General features: G+C 37.5%; 1 protein-coding gene across 6 annotated transcripts in view; it reads right to left on the bottom strand.

Moving 5' to 3' along the window:
• Nucleotides 1-25,970, bottom strand: part of eys (eyes shut homolog) — a 307,886-nt gene that overhangs the window by 3,352 nt on the left and 278,564 nt on the right. For 5 of the 6 annotated variants that reach the window (XM_049472623.1, XM_049472625.1, XM_049472626.1 and 2 more), the window contains 5 exons: nt 22,162-22,334; nt 6,514-6,696; nt 4,312-4,478; nt 3,066-3,210; nt 450-624 (listed from right to left, as the gene is read on the bottom strand). In XM_049472623.1, coding sequence (XP_049328580.1) covers nt 450-624; nt 3,066-3,210; nt 4,312-4,478; nt 6,514-6,696; nt 22,162-22,334 — 843 coding nt within the window. Of the gene's footprint in view, nt 1-449; nt 625-1,956; nt 2,237-3,065; nt 3,211-4,311; nt 4,479-6,513; nt 6,697-22,161; nt 22,335-25,970 lie in introns of those variants that run through there. The other variant, XM_049472628.1, reaches the window with a different exon arrangement.

Below are 25,970 nucleotides of genomic sequence, written 5' to 3'. Positions count from 1 at the left end.
CCTGAAACATTTTCAAACCATTGCTAAGATTTATTATAACATTATAAGGGTTGGCTGGGCGGGTGGTTGCTGTGGTATTCCAGACAGATGCCATGGCATTAATTGATTACTGAGTCAATGCTTTGGTGTTGTTCAATGTGTCAACGTGGTGTGGTTTCTATGTTTTCCCAGGGGTTTGCTATAGTGTTGATGGTTTTTATGGTCTTGCTTGGTGGTTGCTATGGCATCACCGGTTGATGCAATAAGTGGTTACTCTGTGGATCTGTGTAATTAAACGATTGCTCAGGGCACAGAAAATGAATCAATACATTTTTTAAATCAAGTAACTCGAATTACTCGAGTAATCGTTTCAACCCTACATACATTCTCGCCATAAATGATTGGATACCCTTTACAGTAAGCAGTACCTGAAGTATCTGATCTGGGATTAGTGAAGCTGAAGGACTTACTACACAGAGGATCCCGAGTCCACACAGGTTCCTCCATTCTGGCAGCGGACGAGGCTGCAGGGACTGACTCCACACTGACCTACACTGCGGCCCGACACCGGCTGACCTTCAGGATCTCCCGGAGCACGAAACTTCCCGTCTGCTCGGGTCCGGAACTGCACATCAAAGATGCAGCCTTTAGAACGTCAGGAAAACACACAGACGTATAATTTATTTATTTTGCATACTGGGCCTTAAAACATACAGTACCAGTTTTGGACACACAGGTTTTTTTTTTCATTGTTTTAAATAATAAACTCATACAAACTATGAACAAAATCAGACCAATGAACAGAGGCAGACAAACAGACAGCTGGAGAAATTAAAGAAGGACAGACAGATAAATTATCAGATGGACAAAATTATACTGACAGATATAGAAAGATAAATAATTAGAAAGATGGACACACAGATAGATGCTCACAATTAAACATACCGGCAGACAGATATAGACAGTTAGACAGATGAATAGATAGACTGATCAACTGATAGATAGATAGATAGATAGATAGATACAAAATATACAAACAAATAAAAATAAATCTATATACACAAAAAATACAGAATATATATATGGTTATGGTTATGGGTGGTTGTGACCAGTATTATTGCACAAGGACTAACAGTGAATAAATAGCAAATAAATAGATGAAAGTAGATGAAAAGGTGAGAAATATTGCACGTTAAACATAGTGAATTTGCACATTTTACACAATAAAGCATTACAGCTATACAGAGTAAGAAGTTTTGCATGTATTATGAATAAAATAGTAAACTGTTATATAATATAAACAGACAGACACAGATATTTATTTTTAGATAGATAGATAGATAGATCCCCACAAACAGAGCCACTAGCATTACAGTAACACAGCATGTAGCTCATTAGCTAACGTAGCTAACATCCCACAGAGTGCTTTACTCTGAGACAAATAATCAAATAAACCCAGTATTTCTGCTCTTCTGAAGGTCATACTACATACTGACAAAACACAGGAGCTCTACCTACTTTTCTCTCACAGACACACAGAAATAAAAAGATAAAGCAGTAAACACTTCATTATTCTGCTCTCCTGACTGTTAGCTGCTATCAGAGCTAATTACAGCCATTCTGCTACTGAACACCACAGAGCACCAGACCAACAGCGCCCTCTACTGCTCACGATTAAACAGACAGACAGACAGACAGACAGACAGACATTTATTGATATACAATAAGGCTGCTATTCAGAGACTGACATGACCATGCAGACAGACAGACAGACAGACAGACATACAGACAGACATACAGAAAGATATATAGATAATGATATATGATAAAGCTGCTATTCAGAGACTGACATGATGACAGACAAACACAGACAGAAAGATAGATAGTCAGACAGACAGACAGATAAATATATAGATAATGATATACGATGAGACAGCTATTCGGAGGCTGACGTGATGATGCAGACAGACAGATGTAAAACAGCTCTATAAATACACACTTTCACATTTAAACTGCTGGAATTTCACCAGAATCATTAACTTCAGCTGAGTTTCCTGACGCAGCTCAGGAGCCGAATCCAATTAGTGATATTTAAATAAATCTGTGTAGAGATTCCTGAGTGTGCGTGTCACTCAGCGCACCTGAATTTACTGATATTCTTCTTAATTGGTCGTATGGAGCAGAACCCACGCCTCCCACCGTCTCTCAGGGAATGATCTGTACTCTCCTGGTTTATGAAGAGGAGCTTTAATCAGGGCTGGAACACAGAGAGACGGTAAAATCAGGAATAATCCCTCCCTCTCTGTTATTCCGGACACATTCATATCATTACGTCGTGCCTGAGTGACCCTAACTGCATTACTCTCTGCAGGTGAGAAGCATTATTCTGGTTTAATACGACGGAGCGGCTGCAGTTATAACTGTAGCGACTATTGTTAATACACATCAGTGTTTGTGTTGTGCAGACGTCCGGCCTCATTTACAGAAATCACTCGTTATTTACGATGAAATATGGCGTCATACACAGAACGACCAATCATCAGGCTACAATTACAAATCATATTTATCAGAGGAACATGAATTTCACTAGTATACCTGTTACTAGGGAGGTACAGTATCTCACAATAGTGAGTACACCCCTCACAGTTTGGTAAATATTTTATTTTTACAGCCATTACTGTCTAAATTGTTGGCAACAAAAGAAAGTACACCCCTAAGTTGAGGCCAAATTGTGCCCAAAGTGTCTATATATTTTGTGGCCACCATTCTTTTCCAGCACTGCCTTAACTTTCCTGGTCATGGATTTCAACAGAGCTGCACAGTTTGCTACTGCAACCTTCTGTTTGAGGATGCCCCAAAGATGCTCAATTAGGTTTATGCCTGGAGACTATTATCTTTATCTTAAAATCCTCAATATTACACAAAACCAACATAAATACAGTTCTCCATTCTAGAGTCCCTATAGGATAATGCCATGTTGTGTGCTCATATTCAGTACAACAAACAAAACAAACAAGCAAAACGATAGCATGCTAATCAGCCCAATTAATGTAATTAGCACCAAGCTGTCTGGCTAACTGTCTTACCCTGGAAGCTGTTCTTGAATCTGGAGCCTATGGGCAGCATCTCCGGGGTGTACTCGTTGTAGCCGCCCACGTAGAGCCGACTGAAGGTGTTTAAACCCGCCAGTTGGCCGGGGGCGGAGCCAGTCTTGTTTCTTTGGTTATCAACCTGAGTGAAGACCACAAATACAGAAGTCTGACTTTATGCTGCGCTACGTTTGAGTTACAAGTCAGATTTTTAATTGGAAAGTCAGTAGAGCCTCGCCAACACAGTTTTTCTGTAGTCGCCAATGTAAAAATGACATAAGATGGTCAAACCTGCCAGTTGGATGGGGGTCGTAAATTTCAATAAAATTCTTGAATTTGATTTGAGATTGCAAGCATCAAGCGGAATTGCAATTCAAATATGATTCAAATCGAATTGTAAGAAGTATAATTTGAAATTCAAAGAAATTCACAATATATAGCATACTCTATAAAATTCAAAGAACTTTAAAATTGGGGAAAATGAAAGGAGAGCACTTAATTTCCCAGAACACCTTGCTTTATCCAAGTCTTCAAAATGTTTTTTCCAAATATTAAGGACATTTGAGAAACTGTTGACCATTAGATACAACAATCCTTCCCTGTAAAGTAATTTAATAGCTAATAATTTAATTTACCAAAACATTGTTTTATTGTATTACTGTGAAATGAAGATACTGATAATTATTCCACACTAAGGGAATGTATGCTTAATGTTAGTGTCTGTACTTTCTATTTGGGAGAAAATGTATGTTAAAACTATCATATTCTCACAGATCTGAATTGCAATTAATTCTATTCCACTTCCTGTAAGTGCAATTTAAATTCAATTCAACATCCTGTAGGGTGGATTCAATTCCAACGCAATATTATTTATTGGATTGAATTAAATTCTGAAATTCTGAATTTTGCACAACCCTGATGGAGACCGCTAACTGGTTATGTTTTAAATGGACATGCCTAAGCAAATAGGAATTTCCAAATTCAAAATGTCCTACTCTGAAAGATTGGAGAGGCTCAGTAACCCTAAGATCAGAATCCAAGATGGCTGCCTTGCACAGTAATATATTTAGTGGCTTTCCAGATAATTACGCCTATATCAATGTACAGTATTATTTAAAACCATTATTTATTTAAAACCAATATATATATGTCTATGCAACATCCATAATATAACGTTGCATTTTCTACACAAGTTGCCATCTGTTTGTATGTATTGCCTGTAACTGAGAATAGTTAGCAGTACCTTCAGCCATCCGTTTCTGAGGTATCGTCCGAAGCGCACTGTGTGTATTTTGATCCTCCAGTTTATTCGGTCGCTGACGATAGTGGCCAGTCCAGAGCCGAGGTTGTAGTTATGAAAGATTCGTCCATTTTTCACTCCCAGTGCAAAGAAGTCGTCTCCATTAATACCTTACATAATGAAACACATACACAAAAATACAGAGAGTTGAGTCTAATCTCATTTTTTATCGGGACATTTTACCCCTCTATCCCAACAAGAATCTGAACACCCTTCCCCTCTATCCCAACAACAAAATCGTTTGATAATTATCATTCTCTTGTAATTTTCCATTTGATTATAGTTCCAACTGCAGATACTGTACATAATAAAGTAAAGTAACTATGTTACTCTATATCCGCATCAAGTTATGAATAATATTAAATCACGCCACGTCTCTGCCAGAGAGCAACAGCGTAAAACAGCTTCAATAAAGGACCAAAATTTGATTAAACTTAATATTGTATTAAAATATTCCCCGATCTTTCAGAACTCATCCCCACAGCGATCTATTTCAACACATCAGATGTCTGAATTGTTAATATCGCAGCACACGGACGCAACAAACGTGTCAATTTATCAGGCCAATTATCAGGTGAATGGCTGCCGTCCCTTCTCGCTCCGTCTCTCTCTCTCTTTCTTTCTTTCGCTCTCTTTTTTTTTGATATCCGTCCTCTACTGTAGCGCACTGGTTCCCCTGACGATTGCTTCATTATTCATAGCGCTGTCTCCTCCTGCCTTTCCCTCGATGGATCACCCTAAACTGTAATCCCGGGAGAGGCTCGCTGAACTGCGGAAGATTCACGGCCCCCTCGCGCTCTTCTTCGCCTGTCTGTCGTTTGATTAAACGGCCCGCGAGCGCCGGCATGTCACTCAGAGCCGGCGTGAGTGACCTCCGGAGGAATCGGGACGGGGAAGCGGACGCTGACGGAGCCCCACCTCGTCTCTCCGGATCCGGATTGGCCTAATTAACGAGAGCGGAGGCAGCGGAGCTTCGTAACCGAGCTGGAGTCGGCTTGAACTCAGCGGCGGACGGCTTTAGTTAGTTAGTTTCAGAGGACAGAAGAAAGTGAGTGTGCGCGATCGAGTGATCGGAGTTTAGTTATACACCGATATACAGCTCTGGAAAAAATAAGAGATGAGTTTCTTTGATTTTACCAATTTGAAAACCTCTGGAATATAATCAAGAGGAAGACAGATGATCACAAGCCATCGAACCAAGGAGGGACATAAAGTTATCCAAAAGCAGTATGTAAGACTGGTGGAGGAGAACATGATGCCAAGATGTATGAAAACGGAACTCTTAAAACTTTATGAATATGAACTTTCTTTTCTTTGCATTATTTGTGGTATAAATGTTCTGTATCTTTTTGTTATTTCAGCCATTTCTCATTTTATGCAATACTATATAACAAATGCTCTAAAGGACAATATATTTATTTGGAATTTGGGAGGAATGTTGTCCGTAGTCAGTTAACTGTGAGAATTTCTATAACTTTGTGTTGCAAAGATAATCAAAAATGTTCTAATGATGAAACTGGCACTCATGAGGATCGCCCCAGGAAAGCAAGAGCAAGAGTTTCCTCTGTTGCACAGGATAAATTCATTATTATTCAAATTACCAGCCTTAGAAACTGCAGGTTAAGAGTGAACTAAATGCTTCTAAGAGTATTTTGGTTTATTTAACACTTTTAAGTTGCTACATGATTCCTTACGTGTTCCTTCATAGTTTGGATCATCGAATGTGTCCAAACTTTTGAGTGGCACTGTATATTAATGTTGTAGTGCCAGGTTGTGAGAATTTTAGCACTATAAGGATGTGTTAAATTCAGATTGACCAATCAGAGCTCTAGATCTTAGATTTAAGAGGGTGGCAGAACAGCTCATCATATCTGAATAAGACCACAGAAGCTTAAAGTCTGATCTACAGCCTGAATTTAGAACTGTGGAGATAAAGAAAACACTCTGGCAATTTGACAAAAAAGAGCGAAAAGGATGGGGAATGGCTAATGGCTAAATTAGCATTAGCATGTTAGCACATTAGCACAGATTGCAAAAAGATGCCAGTTCTTCTACGTCAAAAAACACAAAAAAATATGTACTGTTTACCTGCACACAAATGCTAAACCCGCCCACTGTGTGCAGTCTGACTCCGCCCCCTCTCACCTTGACCCTTCTGTCCAGAGAAGAGGATGAGGTTGTCCCTCAGGGCGGAGACGTTACTGGCGAAGGTGAGCTTCAGCTGGAACTGGTAGAAGTAGCTGATGCTGGGAATGGGCGGGAACGCCAGGAACGACGTGTAGCCGAACTCGTCCAGCCCGCTGAACCGCGGCCGCGTGATGTTAATCGCTGCAAAGAGAGAAAAGCAACAAAACACTTTAGAAAAAACATTAAAACACACAAAACTAGACCTTACTTGTTCATTTTCATTAATTACATAATCCTAAAACAGCCCATTAAAATGAATTACAATACAAAACCTCACCAACTGTTACACATCCAATTTAAATACAATAAGTTATATTCTTTATTTTCTGCTTATATTTTATTCCCTCATACAAAATACTTTTTATTGACAATTATCCTGACAGTTATCTTTCATAAGATTATTTTAGCATTATTTCAGTTTTAGTTATAGTTAATTTACTCTACTTTCAGTTTCCATATTAATTATTTTTCTTAAGATAAATATTTTATAATGGCAGTTTTCCAACATGGCAATGACCCCAAACTCAAAATGCCTTGCTGAGGAAGCTGAAGATAAGGGAGATGGCTAAAATAAAATATAAATAAAAAGTAAACTAACCCAATCGTGCACCTGTGGGGCATCCTCAAGTGGAAGATTTGTCTAATATCCACCAGCTCTTATAAATACTGCCTTGTCTTTACTGGTTCCCTATGTTTGACTAGATCACTTGTTAATTATTAATTTAAAGTTAATTAAATATAATTTATGTACTCTTTTAAATATGATGTTTTCACATTTTTGACATTTTTAGAACATTTCTACCTCGTTATACTACTTTTTTTTATCTTCACTAAACTGATGTTTCTATTTAGGCGTTACATAAAAGGTTTAAGGTTTGATAAGAAAAAAAAATTCACTGTTGTAATAATAGAACATATTGAAAAATGTTATTTGAAGTAAATCGGAAACTGTCAAAATATAATGAATAAAAATCCTAAAACTGGCACTTTCCTACAATTTACATTAAAATAAATATTTAATCTGTCCTCCAAACCTTTCAGCACAGTTGTCTGAAGTAGAGAGTGGACAGTGTGTCTTATAGGATTCAGAAAGCAAATAATTTATTATTTGTGTAAGTATATTTGTATTATTTTTAAAAAACATTTTGCACACTCAGTTTTATCACACACAAAAACAAATGGTACAGATGATAATTAACATTAATAATACAATTAAATACAAATGCAATAAGATAAATTAAATAAGATATAAGTTATTTAGTTAATATTAAAGTAAAATAGTATAGTATGGTATAAAGAGTATAGAAATATATATATATATATATATATATATATATATATATATATATATATATATATATATATATATATTAAATAATGAACCTGCATGCCATTGGAAATAACTTTTCTACAGTATTTGCTGTAAAACAGCCAGGAGATGGTGGTGTTGGCTCACACACTGCACTGCTCTAACACACTGCTGTGTTTTATTCTATGTAATGGAGGACTGACTGTTCCTGCTGCTGCTGTTACACACTGATCTGCTCATATAGCCTCGATTCTGTTCTCAATTCAGTTACAGTAGATACAGAATCACCAGCACCGTAATCTGTTGTACCCATACTGCTCTGTAATTAATCTACAGTTACAGTAGATACAGAATCACCAGCACTGTAATCTGTTGTACCCATACTGCTCTGTAATTAATCTACAGTTACAGTAGATACAGAATCACCAGCACCGTAATCTGTTGTACCCATACTGCTCTGTAATTAATCTACAGTCACAGTAGATACAGAATCACCAGCACCGTAATCTGTTGTACCCATACTGCTCTGTAATTAATCTACAGTTACAGTAGATACAGAATCACCAGCACTGTAATCTGTTGTACCCATACTGCTCTGTAATTAATCTACAGTTACAGTAGATACAGAATCACCAGCACCGTAATCTGTTGTAGTCATACTGCTCTGTAATTAATCTACAGTTACAGTAGATACAGAATCACCAGCACTGTAATCTGTTGTACCCATACTGCTCTGTAATTAATCTACAGTTACAGTAGATACAGAATCACCAGCACCGTAATCTGTTGTACCCAGTTTTATTTTAGTCATGATTTACCTTAGTAAAAATATCTTGATCAAAATTTACCTCATAATACCTCCTAATAATTTGTAAAGTCAAGTTTGCGTCAGCAGTTCTATTTTAGTCATAATTTACCTCAGTTGTGCTGTTCAATCATAAATATACACCAGCATTGGTATTCTGACCATAGGTTTACCTCAGCATTGCCATTCCAATCATACATTTACTTCAGCAGTTCTATTTTAGTCATGATTTACCTCAGTATAGATATTTTTGTCCCAAATTTACCTCAGCAGTGCTATTCAATCATAAATATATACACCAGCATTGGTATTCTGACCATAAGTTTACCTCAGCATTGCCATTCTAATCATACATTTACCTCAGCAGTGCTATTTTAGTCAAATATTACTCTAATCATACTTTGTCATGTATCTATATTTACAGAAAATTGATACCGATATTATCGCAAACAATACAATTCGGCACAATCGTAGTTGAGGGGTGTTTTTCCCCTCTTTGTGGGAAGGGTAGGATCTTTGGCCTGCTGTTTTTGCTTTGAGCTCAGGCTGAGAGTCTGAGCATCTTCCTAAATAACCAGTGTTTTCTTTCCGTCTAAAAACCCATCCCTTCCTCCCCAAACCCTCCAGCCCCCTCACCCCCGAGGCTCCGGCTAAATACAGTGCGGAGAGTGTAGTGAGCGTCTCTCTCTCTCTCTCTCTCTCTCTCTCTCTCTCTCTCTCTCTCTCTCTCTCTCTCTTTCTCTCTCTCTTCCTCTCTCTCTCTCTCTTTATGCGACTGTGTACTGCCTTTCTGCTTCCCCTCTGAATTATTGATGCTTTTTGAAATTGCGCAGATACAAGCTCGTCGCTGTGTATTTGCACGGTGCCTAATGAAGGGCCAGGACACCACTAAGCGAGAGGGGCGGTTGAGGGGCTGCCATCTTTAAAAACCCCCAGCGTCTCTCATACATAAACATACTTACTTACACACATACGTACGCTACTGTATATTTTTATATTTTTAGCAGAAACCAAACAAAATGCTACATTTGGCAGAATACTGAAATGTTTTTGCAGTTTTATCCATGCATTTACCTCAGAAATCTTGTTTAAATCATGAATTTGCTTCAGCAGTGCTATTTTAATTAGAATTTTACATTAGTAGTGCTATTCTAAACATTAATTTACCTCAGCAATGCTGATCTAATCATTAATTTACCTCAGCACTGCTATTTTAATCATGAATTTACAGTAGCAGTGTTTTTTCAAAAAATACATTTACCTAAGCAGTGCTGTTCTAATCATACATTTACCACAGCAATGCTGCTCTAATCCAAGTTTATCTCAGCAGAGCTATTTAATCAGGAATTTACCTTAGCAGAGCTGTTCAAACATACATTTACATAAGCAGTGCTGCTCTAATCATACATTTACCTCTGCAAAGTTTACCTCAGCAATGCTATTCTAATTATAGATTCAGCAGCAATGCTGCTCTAACCATTACTTTATCTCAGTAATGTTATTCTAATCATAAGTTTAGTTCAGCAGAGCTATTTTAATCACATTTGCCTCAGCAGTTCTGTTCTAATCATACATTTACCTCATCAGTGCTAGTGTAGTTATAAGTTTACCTGTTTAGTACTATTTTAATCATACATTTACCTCAGCAGTGCTATTCTTATTATACATTTACCCTAGTTATGCTATTTAAATCATGTTTTTACCTGAGCAGTGATGTTCTGTTCATAAATGCTGCTGCCGCTTAAAACACCCTAAACAAAAGTATGACTTTGAACAAGTTAGTAATTGTAGATATAAACTTGTATACATTTATACCAATGATTGTTTATTAAGTGAATTATTTTTCACCATGAGCTCTATGTAAAAAGGAACAACCAGCATAACAGGGTGGCAAACAGGCTTACAACTCCTTATTTAGGCATTTTTCCCCAACAAATGTCTCACGCTCACTATTTATACGCAGAAAAACGTAAAACACTCAATAAACGTATTCTATTGCACCTTTAAAACACATCAGCCCTACATCATACATCCCATATAACACAAAATCACACTGGATAAGGATCCAACGAGGTTCCCCAGCACACCCAGCTGTCACATCAAGCAGTGAATTAGAATGCCTTCACAAATCTCCCAGTCTGTGTATAAAAATGTCACGTCAGCCGAGAGTCGGTAGCGTCGCGGAACGGCGGAGCAGTCTTCCAGAAACCAGCAGATATACATTTAAAGATAGAAGGTGGCAATCGCAGAGTTTTTTTCTGTGGAATAACGACGTTCTCGTAGAAACAACGCTCTGTCCCTTTAAGGGCCGGGAACGGTGGTGTCATAACTGCGGCTTGATTAAAGCGTACAAATCGAGCTGCTGGGGAATGCTTTGAGACGGGCTTGTGCACCATCAGCAATTAGCATCAAAAGAAAACAACATCAGAATGGCAAACGCCAGATTCCAGGCGCTTCTATTATACGCAGGAGTCTGAAAGTAAGATAAAAGACGAGTGTCGAGAAGGCGCTGCAGCGGAGAGCTGTTCCGGCGAGCGCACTGGTGCTGCTGGTTTATGTATGTGTGTTTTTGCTTTCCTCTAAGATGAGTCACAGAACGCAGCACAACAGGGTAAATGATGTGTTCCAGCAGAAAACCGCCGCTGACCTTTTCCGTTTCATAACTCCTCACTTTCCATATGTTTTTGGCCCGAGTTCAAGCACAGTCCCATCCCGACATTAATTAAACCCTGAAATCTAGCGTTTTCCCAAAGCTCGGCTCAGCACTTCTATTTTCAGACCATTCAGAGTACTCTAGATAAGACTTCACCCCCCCAAACCCAACCCTTCCTGGCCCTGGACTGGATTTCTGACCCGTAGTATAGAATACTGTAGATATTTATTTATTTTAAACTTAAAAAAAATAAAGATTTTATTCTATACTGTGCATATTTCTTCATGTAGTATTTACCTGAGCAATGCTATTCTAATCAAATTTACCTCAGCTGTGCTTTTTTAATCTTAAATTTACCTCAGCAGTGCTGTTCTGATCATAAATTTACCTCAGCAGTGCTGTTTTAATCTTCACTTTACCTCAGCAGTGCAGTCATTTCCCGACATTAATGAAACCCTGAAATCTAGCGTTTTTCCAAATCTCGGCTTAGCACTTCAGAGTACTCTATGTAAGGTTTTGACCACCTAACACCATCCTATCCTGACACAACCCAACCCATTGCAATCCAAACCAACCCAATCCCATTGCAATCCAATCCAATTGCAATCCAACCTAACCCAATCCTATTGCAATCTAACCCAACCCAGTCCCATTGCACTCCAACCCAACCCAATCCCATTGCAATCCAATCCAATTGCAATCCAACCTAACCCAATCTTATTGCAATCCAACCCAACCCAGTCCCATTGCAATCCAACCCAACACAATTTAATTGCAATCCAATCCAACCCAATCCTATTGCAATCCAACCCAACCCAATCCTATTGCAATCCAACCCAACCCAATACTATTGTAATCCAACCCAACACAAATTTCAACCCAACCCAACAAAAACAAAGTTCTATAGCAATCCAACCCAACACAAACAAAATTCTATAGCAATCCAACCCAACCCAGTCCCATTGCAATTTAAGTGAGTATGCTGTATTTAAAGTATTTCTGACCTTCTGAGAAGAAATATGACTGTTAAGGTCACTCTGGTTGAAATTTTCAAGAAATTGATAAATTCTCTCGACTTTCTAGTGAGAAAAAAGAGTTTACTGTGAAAAACAGAAGCCTTATTTTAACTGTGACCACAAGAGACATTTCAGCGACAACTTCTCTGGGCTTGGAGAACATTCCTGACATCTGACAGAAAAATCCAGACATCTGAGTATAAATGGAACGCAGCATAATTACAGCAAGAGAAGAAAGTTCATGGATAATGAACGAAAGCTGAAAAGGGAATCATTCCTCTTGATAATAAAAGTTCCAACAACAGGAAATACAGTATTCCGTGAAAGGATTTGGGCTGAAATTCACAGGAAATGAACCCAGCTTCCTTAGTGCTGCTTCCATTCTGGTAGCAATGAAGTGCATTTGATCACTCTGCTCCAGACTGCCTCAGGCACACTTATGCTTCTCTTCATAGGGCTGCTGGTATCAAGTGGAAGTGACTTGGCTGGTGAGTAAGTAGAAGCCTATTAAAATTCCACTCATGCCCTGATTCATACTGCAGCCTTAACATGCAACACATCGTTCCTGAACCCTGTGTAGGAAAACGACAAAACCGGCTCCTGCCAATACCTGCCAAGCATGTCCTGCTGTCCAATAGAATCGTTACAGGCTACATCACAAATACAAACAGCTGGATTAAGCACTGAAGCTGTATTTCCTTCAGATTGTTTTATTTATTTTGCTCTACTAACTAAAATCTACCACTCTACCAATTCTACCAAGTCTGCAAAGTATACCACTCTATCAAGTCTACAAAGTCTACAGGCTACAAAGTCTACAGGCTACAAAGTCTACCACTCTACCAAGTCTATAGGCTACCACTTCTACCACACTCCCAAGTCTACAATGTCTATAGGTCTATCAATCTACAAAGTCTATCAGTCTACTAAATCTACCAAGTCTAAAACCCTACCAAGTATACTTTTCTTCCAAGTCTACCACACTACCATGTCTACATTTCTACCAAGTGTAATATTCTACCAAGTCTACCACACTACCTAGACTACCAAGTTTACCAAGTCCATCAGTCTACAATGTTTAGCAAGTCTACCACTCTGCCAAGTCTACAAGGTCTAGCACTCTACCAAGTATACAGGCTACCAAGTCTACAGGAGACCAAGTCTATCAGTCTACAAAGTCTACCACTTTACTAAGTCTACCAAGTCTACTATTCTACCAAGTCTACCATTCTACCAAATCTACCACTCTACCAAGTCTACAACGTCTACATGTCTATCAGTCTACCAAGTCTACCATTCTACCAAATCTACCACTCTACCAAGTCTACAACGTCTACATGTCTATCAGTCTACCAAGTCTACCATTCTACCAAATCTACCACTCTACCAAGTCTACAACGCGTCTACGAGTCTATCAGTCTACCAAGTCTATCAGTCTACCAAGTCTACCATTCTACCAAGTCTACCACTCTACCAAGTCTACAACGTCTACAAGTCTATCAGTCTACCAAGTCTATCAGTCTACCAAGTCTACCATTCTACCAAGTCTACCGATCTACCAAGTCTACCAAATCTACCACTCTACCAAATCTACCACTCTACCAAATCTACTACTCTACCAAGTCTACAACGTCTACAAGTCTACCGATCTACCAAGTCTACCGATCTACCAAGTCTACCATTCTACCAAATCTACCACTCTACCAAATCTTCCACTCTACCAAATCTACCACTCTACCAAGTCTACAAAGTCTACCACTCTAATAAGTTTACCACATCTACTTTGGCCCAAATTCTATTTTTTTAGCTTTTGGCCAAAAGTTTTGTTTTGGTGTCTCTATAGTAAAAAAAGGTTGACTGATTGTGACTTATGAGAAAAACAGCACACGTTCTGCTGCATTCAGTTACTTGAATAGTAAAGCAGCATTTGATACGAAGACCTTGCGTGACACTTTAATCCCTGATTGTGATGAACTGTAGAAGTGCGCTGATAAACACAGTAAGCAGTAAGTGGGCCGTGACATCGTCAGTGTGTCAGATTGGAATACCTGGACAGATGCATGTCAGTGGTATGATTGCTATGCTTGTGTTGGTGGAGGATTAAAGGCAGGAAAGCTTTAAACAAAGCCTTTTTTTGAAGTGGGATTAACTCACTTTTGTTATGAGGAAAGATCCATTTTTAGCCAAAACCTGACATTTACTTCACTCTCAGAACATCTGACACCTACGCCTGCTTACTAATTTATTCCACATCTCTTGTTGGAGTCACGCCGGGTACAGAAATAGTCAAACTTAATAATCAATTATCCACAAAACCAAGGACTGAAAATGAGTTTGGTGTGCAACTATTTTAAAACAGATTAATGGGGCAATTTATAGCTATTAATGAGGTAAAAAACTAAATACCAGGCCAAAAAAAGAGAGTCTTTGAGGAGGAAGAATGGGACAAAATAACTGAAACACTTGGCAACATTGCAAGTAATGCCGTCAAACTTTTTCATAAATGTGTTGTAGACCTCACATTACCATAAAAACTCAGAAAACCAATGAACTCAACAGGTTTTTACTCATTTTTACCAGAATTTCCAACTCAAAACTGCTTATACATAAAATAACAAAGACGAAAACGAAGCATACTCAGTTAGTTTTAGTTAGTTTTATAAACACTCTGAAACTACTGTCATTTTAGTGTGGGATTTTAGGTTTCATGGCTAAATTGGAGCAGCCTGGTGTTCAATCTTCATTAATTGCACATTGCACCAGTAAGAGCAGAGTGTGAAGGTTCAATTATCAGGGTAAGAGCACAGTTCTGCTCTAAATATTGTAATACACACAACATTATGGGAGACATACCAGAGTTCAAAAGAGGACAAATTGTTGGTGCACGTCTTGCTGGAGCATCTGTGACCAAACATCAAGTCTTTGTGATGCATCAAGAGCCACGGTATCCAGGGTAATGTCAGCATACCACCAAGAAGGACTAACCACATCCAACAGGATTAACTGTGGATGCTGTAAGAGGAAGTTGTCTGAAAGGGATGTTCGGGTGCTAACCCGGATTGTATCCAAAAAACATAAAACCACGGCTTAACAAATCACGCAGAATTCAATGTGCACCTCAACTCTCCTGTTTCCACCAGAACTGTCCGTCACCACAATCAATTATTGTGATCTAAAACCAGGTGTTTTATTAGTTTAAGTTAACGTAAATGTTTTTTTCATTTTCACTTTTCGTTATTTTGTTCGTTTTTGTTAACGATAGTAACCTTGAGGCTCTGAACTTGGTAAAAGTGAACCAAAGTACCACGAAACAGCAGCAGGTAGCTTTACCTTCTCTCTCTGAGCTCGAACACGAGTGACGATCGTCTGAACTGACAACAGGCCAGTCCAGGATATCCAAAGCTCCAGCAGCGCCGAGGGCGGCGGCGGCCCCGGCTGGTGATCGATACCGACTCTGATGTTATCTGATGTTATCAGGCTTTAAATTCAAATGTCAGCCGCACTCAGCGTGACACAGGCAGATTACTGCGCTCCATTTGGCACCCGGCACCGGGCGTCTGATGTGGCAGGCCGGGCGCGCCGTGCCAAACCGTCGCTTAAATCATGCCACCCAATTAGATTATAGCGCAATAAGGGCTTTTGTTCCTGGCGAAGGTGATGTAATAGATGGAGAGTGACTGTATGTGTTAGGGCAGAGGCAGAGCGCTGGGGGAATTAAAGCAGACTGTCCTGTAATATTTAGAATATCATATATTCAGACATCTTTATGAACACTGGGAAGGAAACAATTACCTTGAAGGGCAATGAATTACAATAAAGATGCTACAAAAGGTTCCTTAAGTGATGAGGCGACGCAATGAACCCTGTGTGAGGGTGAGGAACCTTATAAAAACTGGAGGAACACTTCTGAACACTTGGTGCTAAGGTTCTTTACCAGTTCAGTACCCGAAAACCATCAAAAATTTGGACATAGCTTAAATTCAGTGTTTTTTCTTTTTTTTTTCTGCACTGTATATTAATACTACAGTACAAAATACAAAAACATAAAACAAAGCTTTGCAGATCTTGGCTTGATTTTCAACTGGAATTCAGGTTTTCAGTTAACAGCTGTGCTGAACTCATCAAGAGTTAATTAATGTATGTGAAAGCATCAGTTGTAAAGTTGTGAAGAGGTAGAGTTACAGGTATACAGTGAATTATAGAGAGGAATTTCCTTACTAATCTGCAGAATAGGCCGAATTAAATGCACGTTTTATTGAAAAACAATACACAAAAACTGCACTGTATTACACTGTGCAAATCAAAATGCACAGGATTACATTTCATCTAGGAGCATTGTGGTATTACTGCCAACATGAAATGTAATCACTGTCCAATCAGAACCTACTACTGAGATTTGCACATCCTGGCTTGATTTTTTCAGTCAGCTTTATGAAGTAGAGTCACCTGGAATTCGGCTTTCAGTTAACAGCTGTGCTGAACTCATTCATTTGTTAATTACGTGAATTTCTTGCCTCTTAATGTATGTGAAAGCATCAGCTGTAAAGTTCTGAAGAGTTACAGGTATACAGTGAATTATTGAGAGGAATTAGAGCCAAATTAAAAAGGAAACGCTACTGTAGAAAAAATAAGTGTAAATGTAATCCACAAGATGCATTGCTTTTCCTTACTAACCTGCAGAATACGTGCCAAATTAAATGCACTTGATCTCTTTTATTGAAAAATAATACAGAAGAACTTGCATTGTATTCCACTGTGTGGCTGTGCTGCGAATGTTTAAAAGAAAATCACAATGCACTGGATTACATTTCGTCTAGGAGCATTGGGGTATTCGTTCCAAAATGAATTGTAATATCTGTCCAATCAGAATCTACTCATATCCAGCAGTAATAGCTGTACTTTAAACCAGAGAAGATGTATTTTCTTGACGGGATATAAGAAGAATTAAACTCTGAATCTTATAACATGAATGTGGCTGCAGTTACAAAACCCTGAATGGACATTACAGTATATTACACTTTCTTGAAGCACTTTAAAGTGTCACGCCTGTAGTAAATGAATATCAATGAGAGCACTGAGAAAAGCTTTATCCAAATTGAAATAAATGCACACCGTCATTGCTTAAGTTCTGTGTTTTTGCAAAAATTAGTGAGAAATTAAAAGGGAAACACTACTGTAGAAAAAAAGTGTAAATGCAATCCACAAGATGCATTGCTTTTCCTTACTAACCTGCAGAATACGTGCCAAAATGTTCAAAAGCAAATCACAATGCACAGGATTACATTTCGTCTAGGAGCATCTAGGAGGTATTCGTGCCAAAATGAAATGTAATTCCTGTCCAATCAGAATCTACTCATATCGAGCACTCATAGCTGTACTTTTACCAGAGAAAATGTCTTTTCGCGACGGGATATAAGAGGATATAAGAGGATATAAGAGGATATAAGAGGATATAAGAAGGCTGCAGTTACAAAACCCTGAATGGACATTACAGTATATTATACTTTCTTGAAGAACTTTAACGTGTCTCACCTGTAGTAAATGAATATCAATGAGCACTGAGAAAAGCTTTACCTAAATTGAAATAAATGCACAAAGTCATTGCTTTAACGAGAAAACCGGACGCCAAATTTACACTATACGCTTCTGCACACAACCCAGGAGCTTCCTAATCAACCCAAATAGAGTGAAACCAGGACCTTCAGCGCCGTCATCATCAGTTCACTATTCATAACCACCACAGAGAATGTGTTTTACACAACATATAAGTGAAGAATCAGACTTGCTGGGCTTATTGAGCGGGTGCCAGAGTAATTGGAGAAGGAGGAAAGGCCTGGTTCTGAAAATCAGAGGTAGCAGTGGTAGTGTAAAAGCCTCTTATTGCTGGTAATTAAAGTGAGTGATAACGGAACAGGCTAACGGGAAGAAGAGACGTTAGCGCAGATCAGATAACACGCCGCTAATTATCAGAAGTGTTGGTCAGCCAAATTATTCCCTCTATATCTGCAGCGCTAAGTACGTAATACTGATCCAGAATCCTCTAACTGAAAGTATTTTGGCTGATGCTGCAAATTCACAGCTTCCCTGTAGTGGTTTGATTCGTGTGGTGGAGCAGGATGACAGAAAACCTGGAACGGATGGAGTTTTGGAGTTTAGAAGATACATTAGTCAAGTGTCCAAATTAAGGGATGCACTAATGTGAAATATTCGATTTTACACGTGTGTATACGTATTTTCATCTGCCGATGGTAATATACACATTTAGGTAACACTTTACATTAAGTGTTGACTAACTAACATGATTTAATGCACTAGTTGCCATGAATAAGACATGAGGTAATACATTAACAATGCTTAGATATTGTTAATTACAAACGCGGAACTACAGCATTAATAAATGTTATTTTCACATTACAAGTCAGATTACAATGTGTGAGTGTTTGTTGGAATTTAACTTACATGTAGAAATTGTAAATATAAACCATGATTAACCAATAATGTCTTTTTTAAGCATTATTAACATCCGTTAAACATTACTAAACACTTATACAGCTCTGTTCAGTAAAATAAATATATACCTGATTCTAATCCATGTACAGATGTATTTCCGATAGAATACGGATGATCACAAGTCATCAAACCAAACTGAACTGCTTGAATTTTTGCACCAGGAGTAAAGCAGCATAAAGTTATCCAAAAGCAGTGTGTAAGACTGGTGGAGGAGAACATGATGCCAAGATGCATGAAAAAAAAAACTGTGATTAAAAACCAGGATTATTCCACCAAATATTGATTTCAATAATAATGATGCATTATTTGAGGTCTGAAAGCTCTGCATCTTTTTTTTTGTTATTTTAGACATTTCTCATTTTCTGCAAATAAATGCAATAAATACAATAGAAAATAGAAATAAAATCAAAATTCATTTACATTAAATAATGTCTGTTATTTAATCTGTTGCTGATATGAATGTGTATTTTACCTGCAAGCACTTTAATTTTTATTGTTTGTCTTCCTCTCTGACTCTCCCTCCACACAGGAAGTGCTGCTGACTCCCCCACCTACTGACCAATAGGAGGCCTGGCTGGAGTACTGGAGGAGGGGCTAAACTTTTAAATGCAGAAATCCAAGATGGCCACCAGAGAGAGTGGACTGTTGTGGCACCATGTGCTTTGTTTTAGTTAGTTTGGTTTTTAAAAAGGATCTACTCAGTTTGGGTAATATACCAGCATATATTTCTGATGTATCATATATTTAGCAGTGTGTTTTGTTTTAGTTTGGGTTTTAAATCTCTTTTGTTAGAAAACAATATGCTGCCCAAACAGAGTAGCTCTGTTTTAGGACGGGCTTTGTTTGTGTGGTGATTAATGGTTTGTTGTAAGAGCTACTCAGTTTGGTTATTTTACAGCATATTTTACTGTTTAATTTGGTTTTTAAATCAATTATGTTAGAGCTACTCAGTTTGGGTAGTTTGTTGTAGTTTTATCTTTTAAGATACAGAAACTACTCAGTTTATATATATTACCAGTATATTTTGACTCTTTGTTTTAAGGATGTGCTTTGTTTTAGTTTGGCTTTTAAATCTTTTATGTTAGAGCTATTCACTTTGAGTATTTTACTACTATATTTTACTCTTTGTTTTAGGGAGTGCTTTATTTTATGTATGGTTTTTAAATGTCTGGTTAGAGCTACTCAGTTTGGGTATATTTCCAGTATATTTTACTCATTGTTTAAAGGATGTGCTTTGTTTCAGTTTGGCTTTTAAATCTCTTTTGTTAGAATAAAATATGCTTGTAAAATACCCAAACTCAGTAGCTCTTTTTAGTGTGGTTTTAAATCTGTTAATCTACTTAGATTGGGTATTTTACCAGCATGTTTTACTCTTTGTTTTATGGACATGCTTTGTTTTAGTTTGGTTTTTAAATCTTATGCTAGTACAATACCCAAACTAAGCAGTTCTTACATACTTTACTCTTTGTTTAAATCTCTTTTTAGAGCTACTCAGTTTGGGTATTTTATCAGCATATTTTACTCTGTTTTAGGGATGTGCTTTGATTTTAGTTTGGCTTTTAAATCTTTGATGTTAGTTAATCAGGTTGGGTAGTTTACCAGCATATTTTACTCTTTTTTAGTTAGTGTTTTGTTAGTTACTTGATTTGGGTAGTTTAACTGTATCTTACTGTGTTTTTAGTTTGTTCTTAAAATGTTTTGTTAGAGCTAACTTAGTTTGGGTAGTGTAACAGTAATCTTTTACTCTTTGTTTTAGGGATATTCTTTGTTTTGGCTTTGCTTTAAATCTCTGATGTTGGAGTTACTCTGTTTAGATAGTTTACTGGCATATTTTACTGTTTTAGCTTAGTTTTAGTTTAGTTTCCAATGTCTTGTTAGAGCTACTCAGTTTTTTACCAGCATACTTTATTCTTTGTTTTTAGTTTGGGTTTTATATCTCATGTTTAAGGTACTCAGTTTGGGTATTTTGTCGTCATATTTCACTCTTTATTTTAGTTTTGTTTGAAATCTGTTAGAGCTACTCAGTTTTGGTATTTTACTAGCATATTTAACTCTTTATTTTAGTTTGGTTTCTAAATCTGTTTTTTATGGATGTGCTTTGTCTTTATTTGTTTAAATGTCCTGTTAGAACTACTCAGATGGGTAATCTATCAGCATATTTTACTCTTTTTAGTTTTTTTTTATGTTTTGTTAGAGCTACTCAGTTTGGGTACTTTACTAGAATATTTTACTGTTTTAATTTCATTTTTAACTGTTAGAGCTACTCAGTTTGAGTATTTCACAAGCATATGCTACTGTTTTAGAGATGTACTTTGTTTTAGTATGGGTTTTAAATCTCTAATGTTAGTTACTCAGGTTGGATATTTTACCAGCATCTTTTACGTAGTTTTAGGGATGCTTGGTTTTAGTTTGGCCTGTAAATCTCTGATGTTAGAGGTACTCAGTTTGGATAGTTTACCAGCATATTCTCATCTTTGTTTTTAGTTTGGTTTTTAAAATCCCTTAGTAGAGCTTTTTAGTTTGGATTGTTTACCAGCATATTTTACTTAGTTTTAGGGACGTGCTTTGTTTTAGTTTGGTGTTTAAGTCTCCTGTTAGAACTACTCAGTTTGTGTATTTTACCAGCATATTTTACTCTATTGTAGGGGCATGCTTGTTTTTAGACGGACTTTTGAATCTCTGATGTAAGAGCTACTCAGTTTGGGTATTTAACCAGTATATTGTACTCTGTTTTAGTGACATGCTTTGTTTTAGTTTGGTTTTTAAATCTTTCATGAAAGAGCTACTTAGCTTGGGTATTTTACCAACATATTTTATTTCTTGCTTTGTTTTAGTTTTTAAATCTCAGAGAGTTACTCAGCTTGGGTAGTTTAAGAGCATATTTTACTTGGTTTAAATCTCATGTTTAGAGCTAATCAATTTGGGCATTATATCAGTATATTTTACTTGTTGGTTTAGGGATGGGCTTGGTTTTAGTTTGGCTTTTGAATCTCTTATGTTAGTGACTCAGTTTGGGTATTTTACCAGCATATTTAACTCTGTTTTAGAAACATGCTTTGTTTTAGTAATAAAAAAAGAAACGGGTATAATAAGCAACAAATGTAATGCAAAAACATTCCATAGAGGTCATAGACGGTTAGTTTATATCAATAACTGCATCATATCATCATATTCCTCACCTCCCGACTGCTCATATTGTATATTTATCTGAAAGCTCAGACCTCCGTGGCGTTTCTGAGTGGAATGGTTTCCGTTTCTCCACATTTCCCCGTTAAATGATCATCTGTTTCTGAACTAACAGCAGGAGACCTACCCTCAGTACACAGGAGACCCTGCCGTCCATGCGGGCAGAGACACACCGTCTCCAGCTGGGACTTGGGAATGCAGGTGGCGCCGTGAGCACACGGGTTACGCTGGCAGGCGGTGAACTGGCACAGCTTGCCCGAGTAGAGCGGGGGGCACAGGCAGAACCAGTTCTCTGCATCGCTGCACAGAGAGAGAGAGAGAAAAAAGAAAAGAGGGAAGAAAAGGGAAGAGATCATTAGGACCCAAATGAAATGTACTCTTGCTGCATCATTAATTCAGTTTAGTGAAGCTTGTGTGGAAAACAGGGAGGAGAGGCAGGGAAGGAGGGAGAGAACGGAGAGATAGAAGAGGACAGAACGAGGGAGGAGGCTGGGAGAATACAAAAACACCACAATGTGCAACTTAATGCCTCGCAATCAATGGGTGAGACTGGCATTTGCCTTCAATAATCCCTTTAAATATAATATATAACAAAAAAAAAAATACAGTATAACGTTACTATCCTAGTCCTGTACAGCTCATATTTTTTAGCTGGAAAACTGTTAATTTATTAAACTCCTCACAAACTGACAGTTTTCCAGCTAAAAGGTACGAGCTGTACAGAACCAGCATAGTAATATTATAAAACACACAGCTCTGAAAAAAATAAAAATAAAATGAAGAGATCACTTCAGTTTCTGAATCAGTTTCTCTGATTTTGCTATTTATAGGTTTATGTTTGAGTAAAATGAACATTGTTGTTTTATTCTATAAACTACAGACAACATTTCTCCCAAATTCCAAATAAAAATATTCTCATTTAGAGCATTTATTTACAGAAAATGAGAAATGTCTGAAATAACAAAAAAGATGCAGAACTTTCAGACCTCAAATAATACAAAGAAAAAACAAGTTCATATTCATAAAGTTTTAAGAGTTCAGAAATCAATATTTGGTGGAATAAACCTGGTGGTTTTTAATCACAGTTTTTTTATGCTTCTTGGCATCATGTTCTCCTCCACCAGTCTTACACACTGCTTTTGGATAACTTTATGCTGCTTTACTCCTGGTGTAAAAATTCAAGCAGTTCAGTTTGGTGGTTTGATGGTTTGTGATCATCCATCTTCCTCTTGATTATAATTTTTTAATAGGTTTTTAATTTGGTAAAATCAAAGAAACTAATTTTTTCCCCGAATTTGACAACTATAAATATTTAAAAACAAACAAGCTGTGCAGGACTAGGATAGTCTAAACTTTTATTTTTTTTTATCTATTTAGTCTAAAAAGTTTACATTTTTGCATATAGTTTTGTTATACTTTGTGTGTCCTGATTAAAATACTGAAAGGTATAGGCTGCTCTGAGTGTCAGGTTTTTAGTATCTACATGTATCCTAGAGGTGTGATTATTGATTTTTTTTCTTGATAAACTCCACCTGATGCTGTTTCTCCATGTATTTTGTCAAAGTAATAATTAATAAGCCATGTAATGAACTATATATATATCTTCAATATTCTTATGCTTTCACTCAAACACTCTAGTTTTTAACTATTTTTGAAAATATATCTTAGGTGTGAATATAGTTAAAGTCCATACATTCAAAAATAAGCAAATCATGATCAGTTCCAGGAAAATATAACAATTCTGCTTTTTTTTTTTTTTACATTTTAAATGATTCTATTTTTGAGCAGCCGTATGTCTTCTGGAGTAAAAGAGATCAGGGCATGTGTCTGTCTGATATAATTACTGTGTTATAAGACCTGAAAGAGGAACTGATAAAACAAAAACAGAGAAAACTCACCAAAACAGCCTAGAGTTCAAAGGGTTAAACTGGTGGATATTCTGCCGGGTCTCTTGCTACCTTGGATTTGTTTTTAGTTTAGGAGCGTACCCCCCAGCCTCGCTTTTGTTTCAACATGGGTGTGGAGTGAATAAGGTGCATAGGGTGGTGTGTATATAGTGTATATACATAGAAAAGGTAAAAAAAAATAATAAAGCGCTCTCGTTTTTTCACTTGTTTTTTCAGTACAGGTGAAAAATGGGGGCTCGTCCGGGATCGGCGAAAGCAAAGTCCTATTTTGGTGAATCCAGATCTGTCTCACTGTTACCAAGTGGTTGAAAATGTTCAAAAAAGCCCAACAACCAGCCAGTGAAGAGGAGGCGGAGGGGAAGAAGCAGCCCAGACAGGATTCCTCCAGCAGGCTGGCTCATTTCATATTCCTGTGCTTTATCTCTGGGCGAGAAGTGGAGGGTGGGCCAGCATGATAAGCAATATTCAGACAGGGACTTCATACGCTGCTCTGAGATGCACACACTTTTCAAAGGTAGGATATCAGATACAGGAAGCATTCGAGGGGTTTGGAATCTATAAATTAATAATGTGCCTCGAGCTCAGCCTCAGCGGGGCGTGTTGCGCCGTTCCTCAACCGGATCCGAGAAATGAAATATTTACGTTATGTCGCCGGAATTTACAACCAAAGTGGTCGCCTTCATATATTTATATGTGTGACTACTGTAACCACGCATATATCTGTGTAACGTGCAAAAGTTCTAGTCCCCTGCGACAATTAGAGCACGAACGTTATATAATAAATACAAACAGAAAAACAGCAAAACTGCTTTAGAGACTTTCAGCAATAAGAAAAAAAAGCTCAATAAAACATAAAACAAGATTCTCTGAACCAAAATCCTCAAGGGAAACCCATCCTCTTCCGGTCAAAACCGTTTATAAATGATGGATAAAAATGTCAAGTTTTCGTATCATCACATACAGTCAGGCTAAAGTAGTTAAGCTCAGTTTAAGCTGCAGTTTTTCATGTTCCTTGGATGAATCGCAAAGCCTAAAATTAAAAAAATGGGTCACAAATAAAAACTGATTTTAACAGACTTAAAAAAAAAAACAACACAAAAAAATTAAATACATATACGATGTATACGATCTTCCCTTGTGCAGGTTTTACATTACAACTTATAAATTAATTTTAAAAATCTGTCATTGCCTGAAGGAAACACAGATGAGGTTGCTCTGGTGTTGATAAGCGGTTGCAGTGGGATTGTTCAGGTGTTGCTAGATTTGATTTTTGCTGTGCTATATGTGGTGGTTGCTATGATACTGCTATATGAATGTTAAGGTGATATTATGGTATATTATTATGATAATATGCCAGGGTATCTGTGATGATTTCTACAGTGTTGCCAGGTTGCTGTGTTGGATGATGTTGTGTTGCTTTGGCATTGCCTGGTGGTTGCTAAGGTGTTGCTATGGTATTGCAAAGTGGTCGGACGATAGTCGCTAAAGTGTTGCCAGGGGGCTGCTAAGGTGTTGCTATGGTATACATGGTGGTTGCTAAAGTGTTGGCTATGGTATCTGGGTTGGTTGCTATGCTGCTGCTAAGTGGAAGCTAGGTGATTGCTAAGGCGTTGCCAGGTGGTTAATAAGGTGTTGCTATAGTATATGTGGTGATTGTCAGGTGGTTTCTTAAAAGTTTTGGCTATGGAATCCATTTTAGTTGCTATGGTGTTGCTAAGTGGAAGCTAGGTGGTTGCTACAGTGTTGCTATGGCATCCATGGTGGTTGCTATGGTGTTATGAGACACTGATTTTTGGGTTCTCATTGGCTGTAATCCATCATCAACAATAAAAGAAATAAATGTTTAAAATAGATCACTGTGTTTAATACAACTATATAATATGAGTTTCACATTTTGAACTGAATTACTGAAATAAAGTAACTTTTCAATGATATTCTAATTTTTTGGAGATGCAGTAGTATATGTGAGGTCATGTGATCATACTGTACACTCTCAGTGAATTCCTCAGAGTAAGGAAGTGTCGGATTC

The sequence above is a fragment of the Astyanax mexicanus genome, chromosome 25 (genome assembly GCF_023375975.1).
Source record: "Astyanax mexicanus isolate ESR-SI-001 chromosome 25, AstMex3_surface, whole genome shotgun sequence".
NCBI classification, from domain to species: Eukaryota; Metazoa; Chordata; class Actinopteri; order Characiformes; family Acestrorhamphidae; genus Astyanax; species Astyanax mexicanus.
The sequence above is the reverse complement of the archived record's forward strand: the minus strand, read 5'-3'. Positions and strand labels throughout refer to the sequence as shown.